Genomic DNA, 17,537 nt, shown 5'->3' on the forward strand with positions numbered 1-17,537 from the left:
TAGAAGTACTTGTGAAACTTCCTTTGGGCAATAGTGACTGCTTCTTCAAAGGTAGAGGGTCCACTACAAGTAACCTTAGTCTTTAGGAAAGGAGACAAACCTGAAATAAATTGCTCCATTTTTACATAATCTGGAAATGTAGAACTAAACCCATATCCTCCCCATTGACGAGAAAACATATCCTCATAAGCATAGTAGTCTTCACCATGTTGTTGAAGTCTCCCTAATGAAGCCCATGCTTTCTCCGTTGTTGGAAATTTAGAGAATCTGGTCTTCAAAGCTTTGGAAATTTGGGTATACCCATCTTCAATCTGAGAAGACATACTCCAAAACCATTGCTCAGCGTTGCCTCTAAGGCATAGCAATAGAAAATCCCCTTTTTCAATGTCATCCCTTTTACCAAGGATATGACAAACCATTCTAAAATCAGCAAGAAAATCATCAACATCTTCTTCTAGATTTCCGAAGAAAATTGGGATATCATCAAAGGTATAGCGTGTCATAGTCTCTCAATGCTAGAACCACACAAAGATTAGTTCCAAACAATCATTTTCTCTCATGACATCAACTAACTACACAAAGTTTTGAAAGGTCTTTCAATATGAATTCTAGATTCTTATGTGAAAATGTTTTTTTCCTTTCTTATGTTATGCTAATCCAAACCATATTCTAGATCAATTTTTGTTGCATTGAAATTAAACTCAGTCATACAAGTTTTCATGATTCATATAATCTTCTTGATTATACTAAAATTCAAGCGTTCATGCAATACAACAACAATAAGCACAAAGTCATTCCTCCGTGGGGGCACCAATTTGAGGCGGTCCGGGGCGGGCAACAAGAAGAGCGGCCTCTAAACACCCTTCGAGGCTCCCGTGCTGCTCAATTGGGGCTGGGGCAAGCACAATCAGAGACAACAACAACCCACAACCAGAAACCAAACAAGAAAAGGGGCGCCACCTAGTTGTAGATGCGAACTAGGACGCACGTGATATCTCCTTGTACTCAAACGCACAAAGAGAGGGGAATGCAAGATAGCCACACACACCAAACACAAACATTCACCACGCCAAAGAGAGGTAAAAAGCACAAATCAACTTGAGCAACTCAGTCTTAGCCTTAAAGACTAGATGCACACAAAGCTTGATGAGAAATAGAGAGACAACACAAAACTTGACCTTGTTGCCAATACACAAATTGCCTTAGGGTCACGGGAGCCCTCTCACTGAGCACCCTCTTACAATTGAAATTTTTGGCAAACAATTCAACAAGCCCTCAAACCACCAAGCATGAAATGGCACAACAAACTTCAAGGACAATATACCTTCAACCACCTGATGAGCCAACTTATCAAATCAATTTGGAGAGAAGAGTCGTAGTTGCAGCATACAATTGCACCCAAAACTATGAATCTTATTTATGGACAAGAGTAGGCTACAAGTGTGATTGCAGAGTATAGTATCACTCCACTCCTCTAGATGGCATAACTAACTTCAAGCTTCTCCATGCACCTATGTGTAGTGATGGAATAGAGCACTCACAATGCACACACTCTACACAACTAGGCTTGAAGAGGGGTGTGTTATGTATTGAGAATGGTATGGTGTAGTGTGATCATATGATGATTTACAAGGGAGAGAAGGGATCTATTTATAGGTTTTAGAAGCCCCGATTAGGATTAGGCCCAATCAAGTTTATTTGAAGGAATAAAAGATTATGCATATTTTTTATTTTTTTTAATGAGGGTGGGTCTCTCTTGTCCTTTGACTCACATGGATGTGGGCTCAAGGGAAGATAATTATTGAGGATGAAAGGAGAGAGGATTGAGTGAATAATTTGGGAGTGCCTACTCTAGTAGAGGGTGCATTTTACAATAAGGTTAGTGGTTAGTAGTTAGTAATTATCACTAAAAAATATTTACAAAATCATTCACCAAATGGTGAGATATATGATGAGAGAAGTTAGAGAAGGGATAAGCTTGTAAAGCAAGGTTGAAGCTTGGAGAAGTTGACATTCACCTCTTTACAGCACCGGTAGAAGAAGCGGTCAGCATGGCGAAGTAGCGCCTGTCGATGAAGCTATGTTATCTTCAAACCTTGGAAAATTCATTATAAAAGCCTTCATTTGGAGAGGTTATCCTTGGATTTTTGCTGATTTTTTGAAGTTCTTTACAAAGCTAAAGAGAGTATGGTAATATGGACATATATGTAGAGAGAAAGGGGGACACATAGGGTGTAGAAATGGAGGATGAAGGTTATGGAGGTGTGAGAGAAGTGGAAATGGTGAAGAGGGTGAATTAGGAGATGGGAGTTGCAGGTTTGGGAGTGGGAAGGAGAGGGAGGAGTGTGTGTGAAAGAGGAAAATGATAAAGTGAAAGAGGGAGTGTGGCTGCATAGCATGGGCAAACTGGGGTCCACCAATAAAGTCATAGCTCACAGCTCGTAGCTCAAAAAAATATGAAAAAATTTGAGGTGAAATTTCAGCTCATGAGCTACAACTTTTGTTTGTATCACCTTTTCAAATTCGGGGAGCATGTGATCTTTAAAAATTCAGCAAAACGGACTGTTTTTTCCACTGCACAAGGTCCTTGTGAGGTCCTTCTTTGGATGATTCTTTTGAATACCTCCAAGAGTGAGCTCCCCATGGTGCATGCATGCATTCCACATACCCTTGACCTTATTTGGTAGGTCTATAATTAAAGATATTGTTGAGATCATGATATAAATGAATAGTACAACTAAGAAAATCAAATATTGAGGGGTCTAAAAAATATGTACATGTCAAATATAAATAATATAGGTGGAAAAAATATAAAGGGGTCAAAATAAATCTCTCTCATTATAAGTCTACCATAAAAAGATGAATATTTTTTGTGGTCTAATTATGAGAGTAATAGAGAATAGATGTAGGAAGGAAAAAATCACAATAGTGAAAAAATATACACATAAATGAACTAGTTTTTTTGGATTTTTGTTGGGATGGAGTTACACCAAAAATAAGATAAGCTTGCATGAAATTATTTTTATATGGAATAAAGAGTATGAAAAATGGTAAGAAAAAATATGGTAATGGTGAGTCAATGTACATAGCATAAATAACACACCATAGGTAGAAATATTTAAATAAATACCAAAATAATTATGAAAAATCCTTTTCTTTAAGCTCTATATACAATGAAATATTTACACACAAATGGGCCATAATATACTTATAATTTTTATTTTTTATTTTTTATTTTTATTTTTTTGGCTCAACTAGCCCGGTGACTAGCTAATTGAGGGTTTTTTAGAAGATATGGGAAAAGTCCCCTAACTCACACACGCTATGTACAGTGAAATGGTAGGGATAACCAAAATGTTTCAATGATTTGATAGGGTGAGGTAGCTTACTATGGCAATTATGGAAAGCCGAAAAACGGCTATCAATACCAAGTCAGAGAAATATAAAATACATTGTGTTCTTGAATATATAGAAAGTCATGAAACCTACAAATTCATTCTTTGTAAGCTACTAAGTAGAGCTATCTCTGGCATTCATGTAGGATCAATAATTATACAAAGCACACTGAAATGTTTCTCTCGATCAAAGGAGAAACTCTCTTTAATTGCAGCCATCCAAGCGACTGTTCTGTGGTTGCCCTCCCACACATAAAACATTTTATCAGAGAGAACTTAAAGATTAGGTCTTTTAGAAAGCTCTATCTCAAACTCTTTGTGTATGTCAACCCAGATTGGGTCCCATGATGAAAGAAGTTCCTCTTCAAAATACATAAGCACAAACAAAAAAGAACACTTAGCAACTATTTATGACAACAAGAAAGAACACTTAGCAACCAAACAAGAACCGAAGTAGAAAAATCAAGTACTTGTCACATAAGCTTCCTCCTTCTTACAATTCCAAAGTGAAACAATGAGAGCTCCTTTTTTTTGCATATAGCCCTCCTTTGCAAAAGCAGCTTTCAATCCAATAACATCATCCCTTAAACCTCTCACCCTTGCATAGGGAATCAATCGACATAGAGGAATTGGTGGACAATCAAAACAACTGAAAATGCAAGTAGATTGAAGAATATCCTGTCCTCGATGCATTTAGAGCTTGTGCTCATCCCCCAACTCTGTGCCACTACTGCTACTTCATCTCTACATACGGCACTATTTGTAGGCATGCCTCTTGTGGAGCAAGAGACTCATCAACTTTATGTATGGAGCCAAGCCCCAAGTATTGACTTTGCATCTCCTCCTATTCTGTCTCACAGCCTTCTGTCATATCAGTGATGGCAATCGCACTTATTTGATCACTTCTTTCTAAAATACTTGAAGCTTGATTTGAAGAAGGTCGTCTTCCTCTCCAACCTCGTCCACGAGTAGGAATATCATAACACAACAAAAATCAATTTCCTTACTTCACTCCATACCAAACGAACTTTACTGCAATTAAAAAAATTTAATAAACTAACTCAGAATTTCCTTCTAGCCAACCATGTCGGCAATATCTATGCTGCCTTGGATGGCTTGAAGGAGCTAACAAATTCTAGCACGTAATGAATAAACTTAAAAACAATCTCATGTGCTATCACAGTGGTCCGTTTTGATTTTTAGTAATGATTCAAAAATTATGGCCCATCATTGATTTTATAGTTCTTAAAAACTCATGAGAAAAAATCTTTCAGTAGCCATCCACGTCGGCGTGGATGGCTATAGATAGTTTGCAAATGATTAAGCAGGGATATCGCTCTCACGATAATGGTGTCTCTTCTCATGTTTCTGCCAAGAAAACAGCTCTGCATCATCATACTTTTCTTAATATGGAAGTAGCACTAGTAGCTCAGCCATCCCTGATCAGTCACAACGTGCCATGTACTATTGCAAAACTATCATGAGAACGACCCTGATTTGTAGCAGCTGTGCGAACTAGAGCACTATGAGCAGCGAAGAGTAGCACCATTATCTCAATGTTTTTTGTGCAGCAAGTTGCAACAAGCTATCAAGGTAAGTGTCACTCAATTTTAGCACTTCAAACTCTTGTAAGCATGTGAAAGGAAGCCACTAAAGTTGTTTCCAACTTGACTTGCAAAGGGTGCCATTGAGGAGTTCAAAAAACCTAAAAGAGATGATCCGACTCATCTAGAGTTCCAGCCTACTTGGCGTTTTGCAAATGGGATGTTTGGTCTACTTTTTTCCTTTGGACTTCTCCTTACAGGATTAAGGAGCAGGCAGGCTTGCGCGTGGCACTAAGAAGCAGGCATGCATATGTGCTATCTGTGTTTTTTATTCCTTCATGTAAATTGAAAGCTGGCTATTTGTCATGACAAATGAAAGCTTATACTAAGGCGCATAAGAATCTTGTAATGATAAGCTTGGTTGGCTAAGAGCACTAATAGCATATTATGGTCTGCCAGTCATGGTACTTGTCTGGGCTGGAATATCCTATGCACCCACAGAGCATGTGCCTATTGGCATCCTTCGACACCTTTTCAGCCCAAACCCATGGTCCCCTAGTGCAACCCGAAACTGGACGGTAATCAAGGTAGACCAGTGATATCTATATAGGGTCAAGCATATTCGCAGTGACAATATAAACTTGCTCTAATCTCTATGTTAAAGGAAGCACTAAAAGAGCAGGTAATTTTTATAGTCATCTTTCTCAGTATTGATTATCCCCACTTGGCTGAAGCTGTTACCTGACATTGATTTCTTGTCCACCAGGAGAGTAAGCTTGAGCTGATTCGGTCTCAACTTCAGGTGAACCTTCTAATTGTGAAATGCCTCCTATTCTATCCAACAGTGGGATGCCTCCTTGCTGCAATAACTCTCTCTTTATGATGTACGCAGAATGCAAAGTCTCAGGTACATCATTCTGAGAAACTACGGCAGCAGTTTCTGGCACGCAGTAGCCCTCCTCCAACAGAATCAGTTCAACAGCAGGACAAATTGGATGCCAAAATGGGATCCTTCAAAAGCATGGCAAGCGATACGTACCAATGGCCGCCACTTCCCCCAGCAGAAGAAATGACCTCTTTCGTAGACAAGTTCAAGAGTCATGGTAGAGGTTGCGGCCAAGCTAGCAGCTTCATCATCCTCAGCTCAGGTGGCATCTGTATTATCATGAATGGTGGTTGAAGAAGCTTCAAACATAAGGACTGCAAGTGCACCCCTCGAGGGATCTTCCAATATCAACTTCCTAGAAAAAAGGAATCAGACTTTGTGCGAAGTTCAAAAAATAACTCAGCTTTTGTGGACCAACAGCCACCACCACCGCCTCCGTTACAAGGAACAGGGCCACAGTATTATTCTCGTTCTGTGCAGATGTACTCATCCTCTCCTCAGCAGGGTCAACCTCATTATCCTCCACTCAGGCCCCCAGGTCCACCACAACCAACAAATATGAGCACACACAGTTTTGGATATGCAAATGTACTTCCTCAGCCACCGCCGCCGCTGCATCATCCTCCCATGCAGGGCCAGGTGCCGTTAAGTACGCTTCAAACAATTGCGACTCCTCAAGTCTTCAATTCTGGGACATATCCGGCTTTGAGATCATGATATGTCATCTTGCTATGGCAGGAAGAATCTAGTGCATGCGATCATGAAACTGCAGCAGCTAGCCGGTGTTATGAGGAGACGTGCACGCTTAGGGTAAATAACTTCCTGTAGCCATCCACGCCGGCGTGGATAGCTACAGGTAGTTTGCAAATCTATTAAGAGCATGCCGCACTCAGTTTCTAGGCCGTGCTGACCTCACCCACCCAAGGCCAGTAGTTTGCAAATCTATTAAGAGCGTGCCGCACTCAGTTTCCAGGCCGTGCTGACCTCACCCACCCAAGGCCAGTATCTGGAGCCCAACCACCAAGAGTCCTGCCGTCCGTCTCATACAGCCATGCTATTGAACCAGCCGGCTCTTGCTCGCCACCACTATCTCCGCCAGATCAGGTTCTAAACATGCTTAAAACATGTGCCAGGTGGGCGCATGAAATGAAGGGCTAAAAGCTTTGACAAGCTGCCACAGCTATCGCTTATAGCTCAGCTAGCACTATTTTAGCTCATTAATTCCTCATGATGCGAACGAATCTGGCTTGGGGGCAATAGGCCGGTATCATGAGATGATCATGTCAATGATCGTTGCCGCTTTGTACTGCAACAACCGCGCTCTTCATACTCTCTAGTCAGGGTTCTACTGCAACTATGGCATTGGAGGGGCACGCAGACGCAGACGCACACACACACACACACACAGCGCATGCAAGCTTTGGCGGGGCAAGAGGGGGCGAGAGGTGAGGGAACTGACGACGTGGAGTTGATTAAAAAATATCTATCACTAGATGAAGCTGCATTAATAACACAGCCGTGCACAGTAACCTTAAAATTATGTAAACAAGACTGTCTATAGCCATCCACGCCGGCATGGATGGCTAGAGGCAGTTTTCAAAGGTACCTAGGAGGTTTCTTTGCGGATGATGACTCTTGCCTTCTCACAATGAAGCTTAAACAATGCCATTAGAGATAGTCGAGCTCTTGGTGGAATGCAAACCACGGGAGCCTGTGCTCGTGTTTGTGACGGCTTGAGGATAGGATTGAGGAAGTGAAGCACGTCAAAGAGCGAGAGAAATAAGGAGGTTGAGCACTATAGCCTCTCTCTCTCTCTCTCTCTCTCTCTCTCTCTCTCTCTCTCTCTCTCTCTCTCTCTCTCTCTCTCTCTCTCTCTCTCTCTCAGTGCTATCAACAATGCATCACAGTGCCTGCATATTGGGCGCGGACACAAGTGCAGCTGACTATGCAGCCCTCCGATAGCGGGTTGTCCCTAACCATCTAACAGAAGGTGCACACTGTGCTGGAGGGGATGGGAAAGCTCCCTGACATCTACTACCATGCTCCCATCACATCACTTGGGCTCATGTCGTCGTGACGACTTGGTCAACTATAGAGATCATGTGCAGTCGGTAAGTCTATTGATGCAGTAGCTGCATGGTCCGGCCTGCAATGGTGGAGAACTATGCAATCGAAGAGGAGCAAGAGGAGGACCTGCAGTACACAAAAAGAGAGGAAACAGAGGAGGAGGACGAAGAGGTGGCCAACAGTATTGGTGGAGCAAATTTGGAATCCATCTAACGTAGTATTGAAGGGATCACGTCTTGATGATCATGAGGTGGATATTGAGCACACCAAGAAAGTAAGCCTAGCCAAGAAGGAAGAGCGATTCCTTAGCCTAATGGATCAGCAAATCGGTCCACATCTACTCATCAACACCTGTTTGCAGATAGAGAGAAAGAGAGAATTCTATAGCAAAGTGTTGTCAACAATGCATCACAGCTCTAATGTCAAAGATTAGCGCCTATTTGCAAGCTGGCACAGAGAGAGAGAGAGAGAGAATAGAGAGAGAAGCCCATGATAGTGCACCCCCGTTTTATAAGTGCATGTCGTGAGTGGGAGCCCGTAGATCAACACATGCACTTGATCGTGAGTGTGCCCAATGCCTCAGTGCGCCTTCGCATCTCAATGCCAAAGCAACGACCCTATTGGGATGGCATGGTGAGGGATAGACCGATGCGAGGTGGCAGTGCAACCGACGTTGAGACTGGCAGTTTAGAGGCGTGGTTGCAAGAAAACCTCCACGTAGGCTAGATGCATAAGGCTGGAGAGTGGGAGGGGAAGCGTCTAGGCTGGAGAGTGGGATTTGCTGCCACTTGGCAATTGACTTGCTCTTTTTGATATAGATATAAGATATTAAAGAAAGCCATGATTAGCAAGTATGGATACATGAACATACAAACCTCGTCAGGTGGCTTGTAGTTATGACTAGAATTTCAAGTAAAAAATTTGGAAAGAAATTTAAAACTTTGATCCAACCCTTTGTAGCAATTTGTACACTACCACTGCTTCCTTGTTGTTTGTATCAATATTTTAAAAATTCTGCTCGTCACACTATTAACCCATGGGGAGATGCATGACAGTTTTTGGGCCATGACATGGACATAAGCTAGTGCTAATGTTTGAAAGTAGATTTTATTCACTAGCAGTTGCTTCTGTGCAATAACATTTTGAGATTGTGATGCCAATTTCTATCTTTGATCGCTAACATTCTCTGTACCACAAGTAAAGCTGGAGGCTACAATATCAGATGATGGTGAGGAAACTTTTATGCTTGATCATGAGCTGCACCAGCTCTACAAGGTAGATGCTAGAAGTGATGATCAAATTGGTGCAGGCATCGACAAAGATGCTCAAGATAATAAAGACAACAATGGAGAATTTTAATGATGATCTACACGAAGTAGATCACTTGAAGATCAATGCAAGTGTGATTGACATGATTAAGTGCATGCCATTGCAAAGCAGTTTATATTGCACTCCATCAAGCCAAGAAGGTGGTCCAGACTGATAAGATCCCAGTTGAATATGATGTCTACATTGCATTTGAATTGCCACCAGTTGATGATTCTTCAGGTATGTGGTATGGAGCAAAGACATGATAGTCACATGTGGACAGAGTATGTCACTTGCAGTAGTGATAGTTTTAATGGTGTTGTTAGATTTAGCAGATGCTTTGGGCATTTGCATTGCATTAACATTGATTGTCCATTTTATTTGGGCTCAAATATGTCCAATGAGTCTCAGTGGTGAGGTCGACTTGTTAAATCATTTCCTAAAGGATTCATCTCCTCTAGTATGCGTGCCTCTATTGGATATAAGGGTCACATAAGTTTGTATGAGGTAGCATGTGCAGATATGGCTTTGGCTGTGCTTCAAAGTGTGAAATATAATGCCTCGTAGCTCTTTTGGTCTCGGCATTAAAGACTTGGCAAATCGCTTCATGAACCAACCTTCATCCTCTGCAACAGCGGTAGGAAGGAAATTAGTTGACCTAACACACTCTTTAATGCATGAAATGGGTGTCAATAGTCCTAAAATGAATAGAACTATACTCCAAGAAAAGAGTATTAGAAAAAAAAGGCCAATTTTTGTTGATGCAAGTATTATCTTGGTGGAGGACAGCCATCGACCAGAATATGTTACAGTGACAACTTCAATTGGTGGGCTCCAACACACAAAAAATCCTTCAAGGAATGTCTCATATCTAGAGGTAATTTTAGCAAAGTCAATTTGGGCAATAAGAAGAACAGAACTTGGGCGAAAGATGACTTGTTTTGGTGTGGTGTCAAAAGATGGAGATCATTGTAGGCGGCTCATTAATGATTGTTATATGGATTCCAAAAATGGGGTGCCCGCTCCTTGCTTCTAGGGTCGCAAGAAATATCCCCGATCTGGTTCAAACTCAGGAGGGCTTGTAGAAGGGTTCATTTGGTTTTGTAACTCCAATAACATGCACACTTGGAAGGTTTGAAGGGCCACCAGGTCTAGCTCCTGGTGTTTGGGTGGTCGCAAAGGGCACAGATTGGCAGCCTCAAGAGGTAACTCAATTGCAAGCCAATGGTTTTTTTTTTGCAAGGAGGAGTGACTTTAGCGACAAGAATTCATGAAACAATTACATTGAACCAAAGAGTTGCTAGCGGCATCCGTCCCAAACTGAGAGATGGCAAGATTGTAAAGTGGAGATCACGATTAGCAAAGGAATTTCATGGCAAGATTGTAAAGTGAAGATCACGATTAACAAAGAAATTTCATGGCAATTTTGAACTAGGTAGAACCATGGCAGCAGAGTTCATGCAAGAGGTCATTGTGGTTTGCAATGAAACACATGTTTTCTATGTTACGACTATGGGGTCAAGTGCAAAGGGAGTGACATACTCTGTGACAATGCTAGATTTTCCTAGATGTACTTATGAGGATTTTCAAAATCGAGAAATCAAACACCTTGTATAAATGCCATGTAAGCACATTTAATTCATATTTTTGCAAGTCCTTGGCCTTGACCCTCACGCTCATGAGTTCATGCATGAGGCTTCCCTAACAAAAATAGAGTTAGTTCAAGCACTTGGAGGTGCACGGATAAAGATGTAGCCTTGAAGGCTTGTGTACCTTGCAATGGTTTGGAGAAGTAGTTTTTTGGTGATATATGGCTATGGGCGTTAATTTTGTGCCAAGTACTCTTGATTGGAAGTATTGTTGTACATTGTACACATTTTTGAATTGTAAGTGCAATACATCTTTTTTGTCGATTTCATTGTTGATGTAAGGTTTTTGGCATGTGTGAGTGATCGAACAATTGAAAAAAAGTTTTCTAAAGTAAAGAAACTATGAAGGGATTTTTTCTAACCCCAGCAAAAATTGAATATGTATATAACAAATATATTGAACAAGGGTGTCACAAAACATCACAGGTTTTGCTCGATTTATGGTTTGCTCGATTTTCTTTGCTCGGATTTTGGGATTCCTCAACATAAGCTACTAATTATGCATAACGTGTTATCAACGTTGTAGGATATACATGAGTCTTAAAGTTGAGTTTGCTATGAAAATTGTAGGATTGTTAATGGTCTGATTTCTAGGTCATAGTTGGAGCACCTCTTTAAATGGGGTTACTACCACGGCTAGAAAAATACACTTTTCCCAACCGAACAAAATTAGGGGAAACTTGAAATTCTCCCGGTTTTCAGGGAATCTTTTGCCGGTAATTACACTAAAACTTGTGTAAATTTGCTGGTTTTCTTAAATGCAAGCTCAAAATCTAACCGGGATTTTGTAATTTCAGCCGGTTAAAATACACTAGACCCCGGTTTTTTTCTAACACTGGTTACTACTACAAAGCAAGTAAGCTAGGTATACTTGGAGGGCGATGTTCTGATGTCTGGCAAAGGTGGTGGATTTCCATGCTGCCAGAATAATCCTTATCACCTTCACTATGCTGCATCTGAACAACAACATTGCTGGAGCCTTATGTTTGCTTTTCACAGAGCTGGTTACATACTTTTACCGCATTTGGCACCACCCTTCACTACCTATTCATCTTCTCAACAGCTTCAAATTAGGATTAGTGTTTGGATTGTTTGGAACTGCCTTGAAAAATGTCAAATGATGTGTGGAGCATGTATGTCAGCAGCAAAATGGCTTGTATAAATGGCGAATGAAAACATCTGTCATCCTAAGGCTGCATTTTGGTCTCTGCAAGCCAAGCTTTTGCATCAAGCAGATTGAACTTCAGCATTTATCAAGTGCCATAAATAAACACTGCGGCTGCACTACAGATATATCAAGTTGTCTTTTGCAAATATATACAACTTGATATTCGGCTCGCCACTGGACTTCAAGATGCATGACAGAATCAGTTCTGAAATGTGGACTTTCTCTAAGATAGCCAGAACAGCAGATTGAATTGGCAGGTGGTAATGAATATGTGTATCACTCAACTGCTTTGGGGTTGGTATAAAACAGGTGATTTGGTCTTCATTTTTTTGCCACTTGTCAAAATACCTGTGGACGAGTGCGCACGAGAGAGAGAGAGAGAGAGAGAGAGAGAGAGAGAGAGAGAGAGAGAGAGAGCATTGGCTTGTTCAGCACTACACCCATGAATTCTAACAAAACATCTGCAAGAGCATGTGAGTATGACAACCTAGCATGGTTCTGGTGGAGATCCATTATACCAAACAGCATCATTTCATGGCCAGTAAACTCAAATTTGACAAGGCCAGCGTAGGCTCTGCATGGTGTTATCCCAATTTTGATCTCTCTCAAGGGATTTCCATGCATTGCACAATTCAAAAATAATATGCATAAGCTATGGAAGGCAGATGTGCAGTATTTAGGCATCTTTCTACCTTGCAAAGCACAGAATTTAGATAGGGACAGACTAATATCGAAACAATATGCAGTTCGAGAATCGCTGTTTTTTGCTGTTTGTTAGCATGTTCACAGTACGAATTTTTATACCATGTAGATTTGTTCTGAAACTTCGGATTCTGCATCTCCTCTGAATAATTGTTGCCTTGAATCTTGCCAAACATCAAAGTCAATAGAAGATCGGCAAGAGCTCATTAAACGCGGCTAGTCAGTTCCATATAATCTAGGTTGCACAATTCAGAAGCAAGGTTTAAAAGAAACTCTGCTCCATTAAACAGACATCATAATGAAGAGTTTTTGGAGGCAGCAATTTTGCAGAAATGCCTGAATCATTTTTCAAGATGACAAACTTACATGCACAACATGACATGGATGTAGATGTGGGCAAGCTGTAATAATTCCCAGCAGTTCGAAAATCTTTTGTCCAAATTCTTGTACAAATGCCAATCTTTGGGTACAGACATGTAACTAAATAATCACTAAAAAGTCCAGCTAGGCCTACAAGGCCTTCCTTTCCACATGCTATTGTCAGCTACATCACAAAATTAATCTGTGCTAAGAACTTAGAGCCCTCCATGTAATTCGAATTTGCCTTCGAGAATATCTTTTCCACATGCTGTGTGTCAGTTACATCACAAAATTTGTCTACGCAAAAGGTAAGCCCCTCATGTAATATGAATGCTTTAGTGGAAGCTCTTAACTCCACCTTTAATTACAAGGAAGCTTATTATAGAAACAGTAAACGCTCCTTAACTTGCATTCTTCCTGGCTGCTTTCTTCGGTCTCTTGGGCACCACCTCACAAGCTTGTGTCTCCTCCGGAATAGATGTCGGTGCAGCTTCCTCTTGCTTGATTTCTGATACTGGCTTACTATCACTAAGTTTAATGTCTGTGAAAGGCTTCTTCACGCCTTCCGAGTTGCCAAGCATCCATGGCCACAAGGTAGGAGGGCTGCTGTTAGTAGTCAGTTTGTTTGCATTATTTTCTACATAGCGAAGATGATCAAACATGGGAAACGGTAAGCTTGCCAAGCTTTCATAGACAAGCCATTCTGAAGGCTGTCCTGGCTGATGAGGGAGGGGTATACTACTTGTAGAGGCTGGTGTGGAAGAGGCAGAAGCATGAGGTTGGGTATTGTTGGTGGTCGGCGAAATGCTGGGAGGTACTTGTGCTTCTGCACTTGAGTTTACGACTGATTCAGAAACATCTCCTGCTAGGCCTGAGACATTTGCATCCTTTGTTTGAGGTAGGTTCTTTATAGAGTCTACCTTGCGTGGCCTCCCTCGTTTACGCTTTCCAGTATCTACACCTGCTGCTGAAACCGCAGCAATTGTAGTATCTACACCTGCTACTGAAACTTCAGCAGCAACTTGTGAAGGAATGTTGATGCTTGGAGATGGATTTGAAGGCAATTGCACTTCAGGATTGCCTACTGCTGAGTCATGGACACTTGCAGCTTGAGCTGCATCATTGGCATTCCCAGGCGAAATATCCTTCGAAGACTCAGTTTTCCTTGGTCGTCCCCTCTTCCGTTTGGTTGTCCCTAAGAAAGCCAAAACTTCTTTCTTTGAATGAAAGCGATGCTGTGAAGTAGGATCAACATAAACCTGCAGTATGCACACAGTTATCTATGAAAAACAAGCATTATAGTGACCTATTAACTAGAAAAATGCCACTACTGCAGATTTTGAAGGGGGGAAGGGGGGGGGTGGGGACCAGGGGCGCGGGGCGGGGCTGCTCTAGAGCCATCAGTCATTTGATTACAACAAGATGCAGCAGTGGCAATTAGCCCTTCTCGAATGGTTTGAATAGAGGCTCAATTGCCAATGCTGATGCACTGAAAAAGTTCGCAAATGTGGCTAGATATACTGTGCTAAAGCTAAACAACAAAGCCTCATTTTACCCATCACCATGGCTATTTAATGTCGAACACCTTAGTTCTTTGTGGGCATGCCTATCTCTTGTGGCTGCATGAATGGAAAAGTTACAGGCAAACACCTAAGTTCTTTGTTGCGTGGACATGCCCATCTCTTGTAACTGCATGAAGGGAAAAGTTACAGGCAAAGGCAATCCCAACACACTGGGTGATCTCAATGATAATTGCTGCACATTTGCATTTTTCCACCTCTTCTCCACCCAAACCTCTAGCTTTGATAACACGTGAACCTTGTCAATGAAAAAGATTTGCGACACTAATTTAAACCACCTGCACAGATTTGGTGAGACATACTCAAATTTGTGGACTGCAACCACTTCTGAACTTTGGCAACACCTCAACGATTGCTTCTAAAAGGTAGTACTTGAATGGGAAACATGTGCCTCTTGATTTACCTCCAACTTTGAATCCGAGACCTAGTCTAGTTTGTTCTTGGTATCAGGTATCGACTCGGGGGTAGTACTAGAATTGGAAACTTGTACCTCTTGACCTCCCAACTGTGAATCTGAGCCCTCCATAACCAGATCAGATCCAAGCTTACTATTGGCAATATGAGGAATCTCAACAACAACATTTTTGGGCCAACACCAAGGAGATGGCAGCTATATCAAGATTCACAAAGTAGCAATATGCAGGCAAAGGCTGCAGTTGAAGTCCTGCAGTGTCAGACCTGAGAGTTAAGAAGGTGGCTGATTGATATTCGCTCACCAAACTCACCCCTTGGTGGCTGATCAAAGGGTGAATTGGAGAAAGATGGTTAGATGTGCAAGCAGTTTTGCATGTAAAAATATTTAAAGCAAAAAAGGGCTGCAAATTAAAAAACGTAACCCTAATTTTGGAAACCCCAATCCATCAACACAATTGGAATGGAAAATAACTCACTTTCCGGATCATGCTCGTTAGTGTAATGATTCTAAACAAAAAGAGACACACAAACATAGAGAGCAAACAGGAGGAGGAGCCACAGAGAGAGAGAGAGAGAGAGAGAGAGAGAGAGGAGTTGAAGCCCTCATGATGGCCATTCACATTAGTTCCCCAAAACAGGGAATGGGGAACGGCAACGGGCAGGAAATGCCATTCAATTTCCCTGTTACACATACACACATCTGAAACACGGAACGGGGATTCAAAACAAGACGTTCGAATGGGAACGGGGAACGGAGACCTGAAAATGGACATTCCCTATAACTATGCCATTCACCTCACCACTGCGCGCGCCCTGTACGCAGCTGCTCAAGATTGGCTACCCTGCAGTGAGGCAGTCGTGGCTTCCCCACCCATTCTAGCGAGCTGGTGGTTGCTGTTGACCCCTGCTCACCACCCTCTTCTGTTGCTGGAGTCGCCATTCGCATCACCTTCACACTATGCGCAGGGTTTGAACTTTGGCTGTCACAAAGTGATAATGTGGCATGACTTGACAGCATAGTCACAAGCGAACAGGGAAAGGCATGCTAGGGCCGGGGATGGCCGTACCCGAACGGGAACGGCACGGAACGACTGGGGACGGATGGCCGGACGGATCAGCGGGGTCGCAGGCAGCCAGCTTGAACTTGAAGCTTGAGGAGGCCAAAGGCTCAAGCCCTCCTTTTGCGGGCTTTGGAGGCCCCCATAGATGCCCCTAAACTTTCCCCAAAGGAATGGTCAGAATAGCCCTCAAAGGGAGTTTGAAAATCCCCCCCAAAGTGACCGTTTTTTTCCTAAAATTCTCACCGTTCACCATTCTCGATTTGGAACGCTGTTCTTGGAAAGTGCTTGGTGTCAAGTGCTTGCTTCCAGCCTTGGTGAAAGAAGGCAAATCACTTCACTGAGTGGGACATGGCATAGGATGAGGCCACTTTGGCCAATGAGCATTCAAAGAACGAGGTAGAGGCTGTAACGGAATCCACGACAACACAAGAATGGATATAGAGAGCACAACAGATATACGGAAAAATCATAATCACGATCGCACTCACAATCACATAAAAATCTCGCCAAGAATAGACGGCTTTGTTGTAGGCAAAAAGCAGTGGCGTTTAAACTCCATAATTAGCCCCAAAAGAAGATCGTTCGTTCGCGTGCCCATCACCAGTCAAAAATAGTCAAAACACACATGCGGCACAAAAATATCATACGCGAGAGAAAGACAAAAGGTTGGGACACCTCTTTTTTAAGCGTTGGAAAACAGCCCTTTTCAGGGGCTTGTAACTCAAAAACGACAGAGTTAAAATATGCTTGTGAGATATCAGAACGTTCATTTTTGGAAGCTTACCAGCTTTTGTGAGACGACAATCCACGAACAAAATGGCCACAAAGCCCTTAGCTTCTTTGATCCAGCAGCCACCGAAAACTTTAAAAGCAACCTTGGTGTGAGCGCAAGGCCACCAAGGGGTGCGCCCACGGAAAAGAGAAGAGCTCGAGCTGAAGAGAAGATACTTCTCTAACACAGATTACAAGCTAAAGATCAACCTCAAGAACCTCAAGAACTCAAGAACCAAGACCCACAACAACCCAAGTTCCTCGTGAACTTAAGAACCCACGACTTCAATGTATGGTCATTACCCAAAGCGGAATGGATACTTCGCATGGCGGTGATGAGCATAGCAGGGGCGAAGAAGAATTTTCCCCACTAGGAGGTTTTTCTGACTCTCCCCCTTCCCCATCTACGCCACGGATTGCACTGACTCCTATGGAGGCTTTGGTCAAGTCGATGATGGACATGATGGCACAACAACAAGAAGCGAATCGCGTTGCCGTGGAGCGTGAACACCAAAACAGACAGGAAACCTTGGACCGCGAAGCGCGCTTGGTTTGCTTGGAACAAAAAGAAAGAAAAGCGAATCGCGTTGCCGAGGAGTGTGAACGCCAAAACAGACGGGAAACCTTGGATC

General features: G+C 42.3%; 1 protein-coding gene and 1 pseudogene across 1 annotated transcript in view; one reads left to right on the plus strand and one right to left on the minus strand.

Annotated features, from left to right (window-relative positions):
• Positions 1 to 4,690: 4,690 nt before the first annotated feature.
• On the plus strand, positions 4,691 to 6,542 carry LOC147465377 (uncharacterized; annotated as a pseudogene).
• A 6,570-nt stretch (positions 6,543 to 13,112) lies between these two features.
• LOC147465378 (uncharacterized) overlaps positions 13,113 to 17,537 on the minus strand; it is a 45,050-nt gene continuing 40,625 nt past the window's right edge. Inside the window, exon 2 of the mRNA XM_086519763.1 lies at positions 13,113 to 14,338. Within this exon, the coding sequence (XP_086375889.1) occupies positions 13,481 to 14,338 (858 nt within the window). The 3' untranslated portion in view covers positions 13,113 to 13,480. The remainder of the gene's footprint in view (positions 14,339 to 17,537) is intronic.

The sequence above is a fragment of the Adiantum capillus-veneris genome, chromosome 1, assembly GCF_014529385.1.
Source record: "Adiantum capillus-veneris isolate H3 chromosome 1, ASM1452938v2, whole genome shotgun sequence".
Lineage (NCBI taxonomy): Eukaryota > Viridiplantae > Streptophyta > Polypodiopsida > Polypodiales > Pteridaceae > Adiantum > Adiantum capillus-veneris.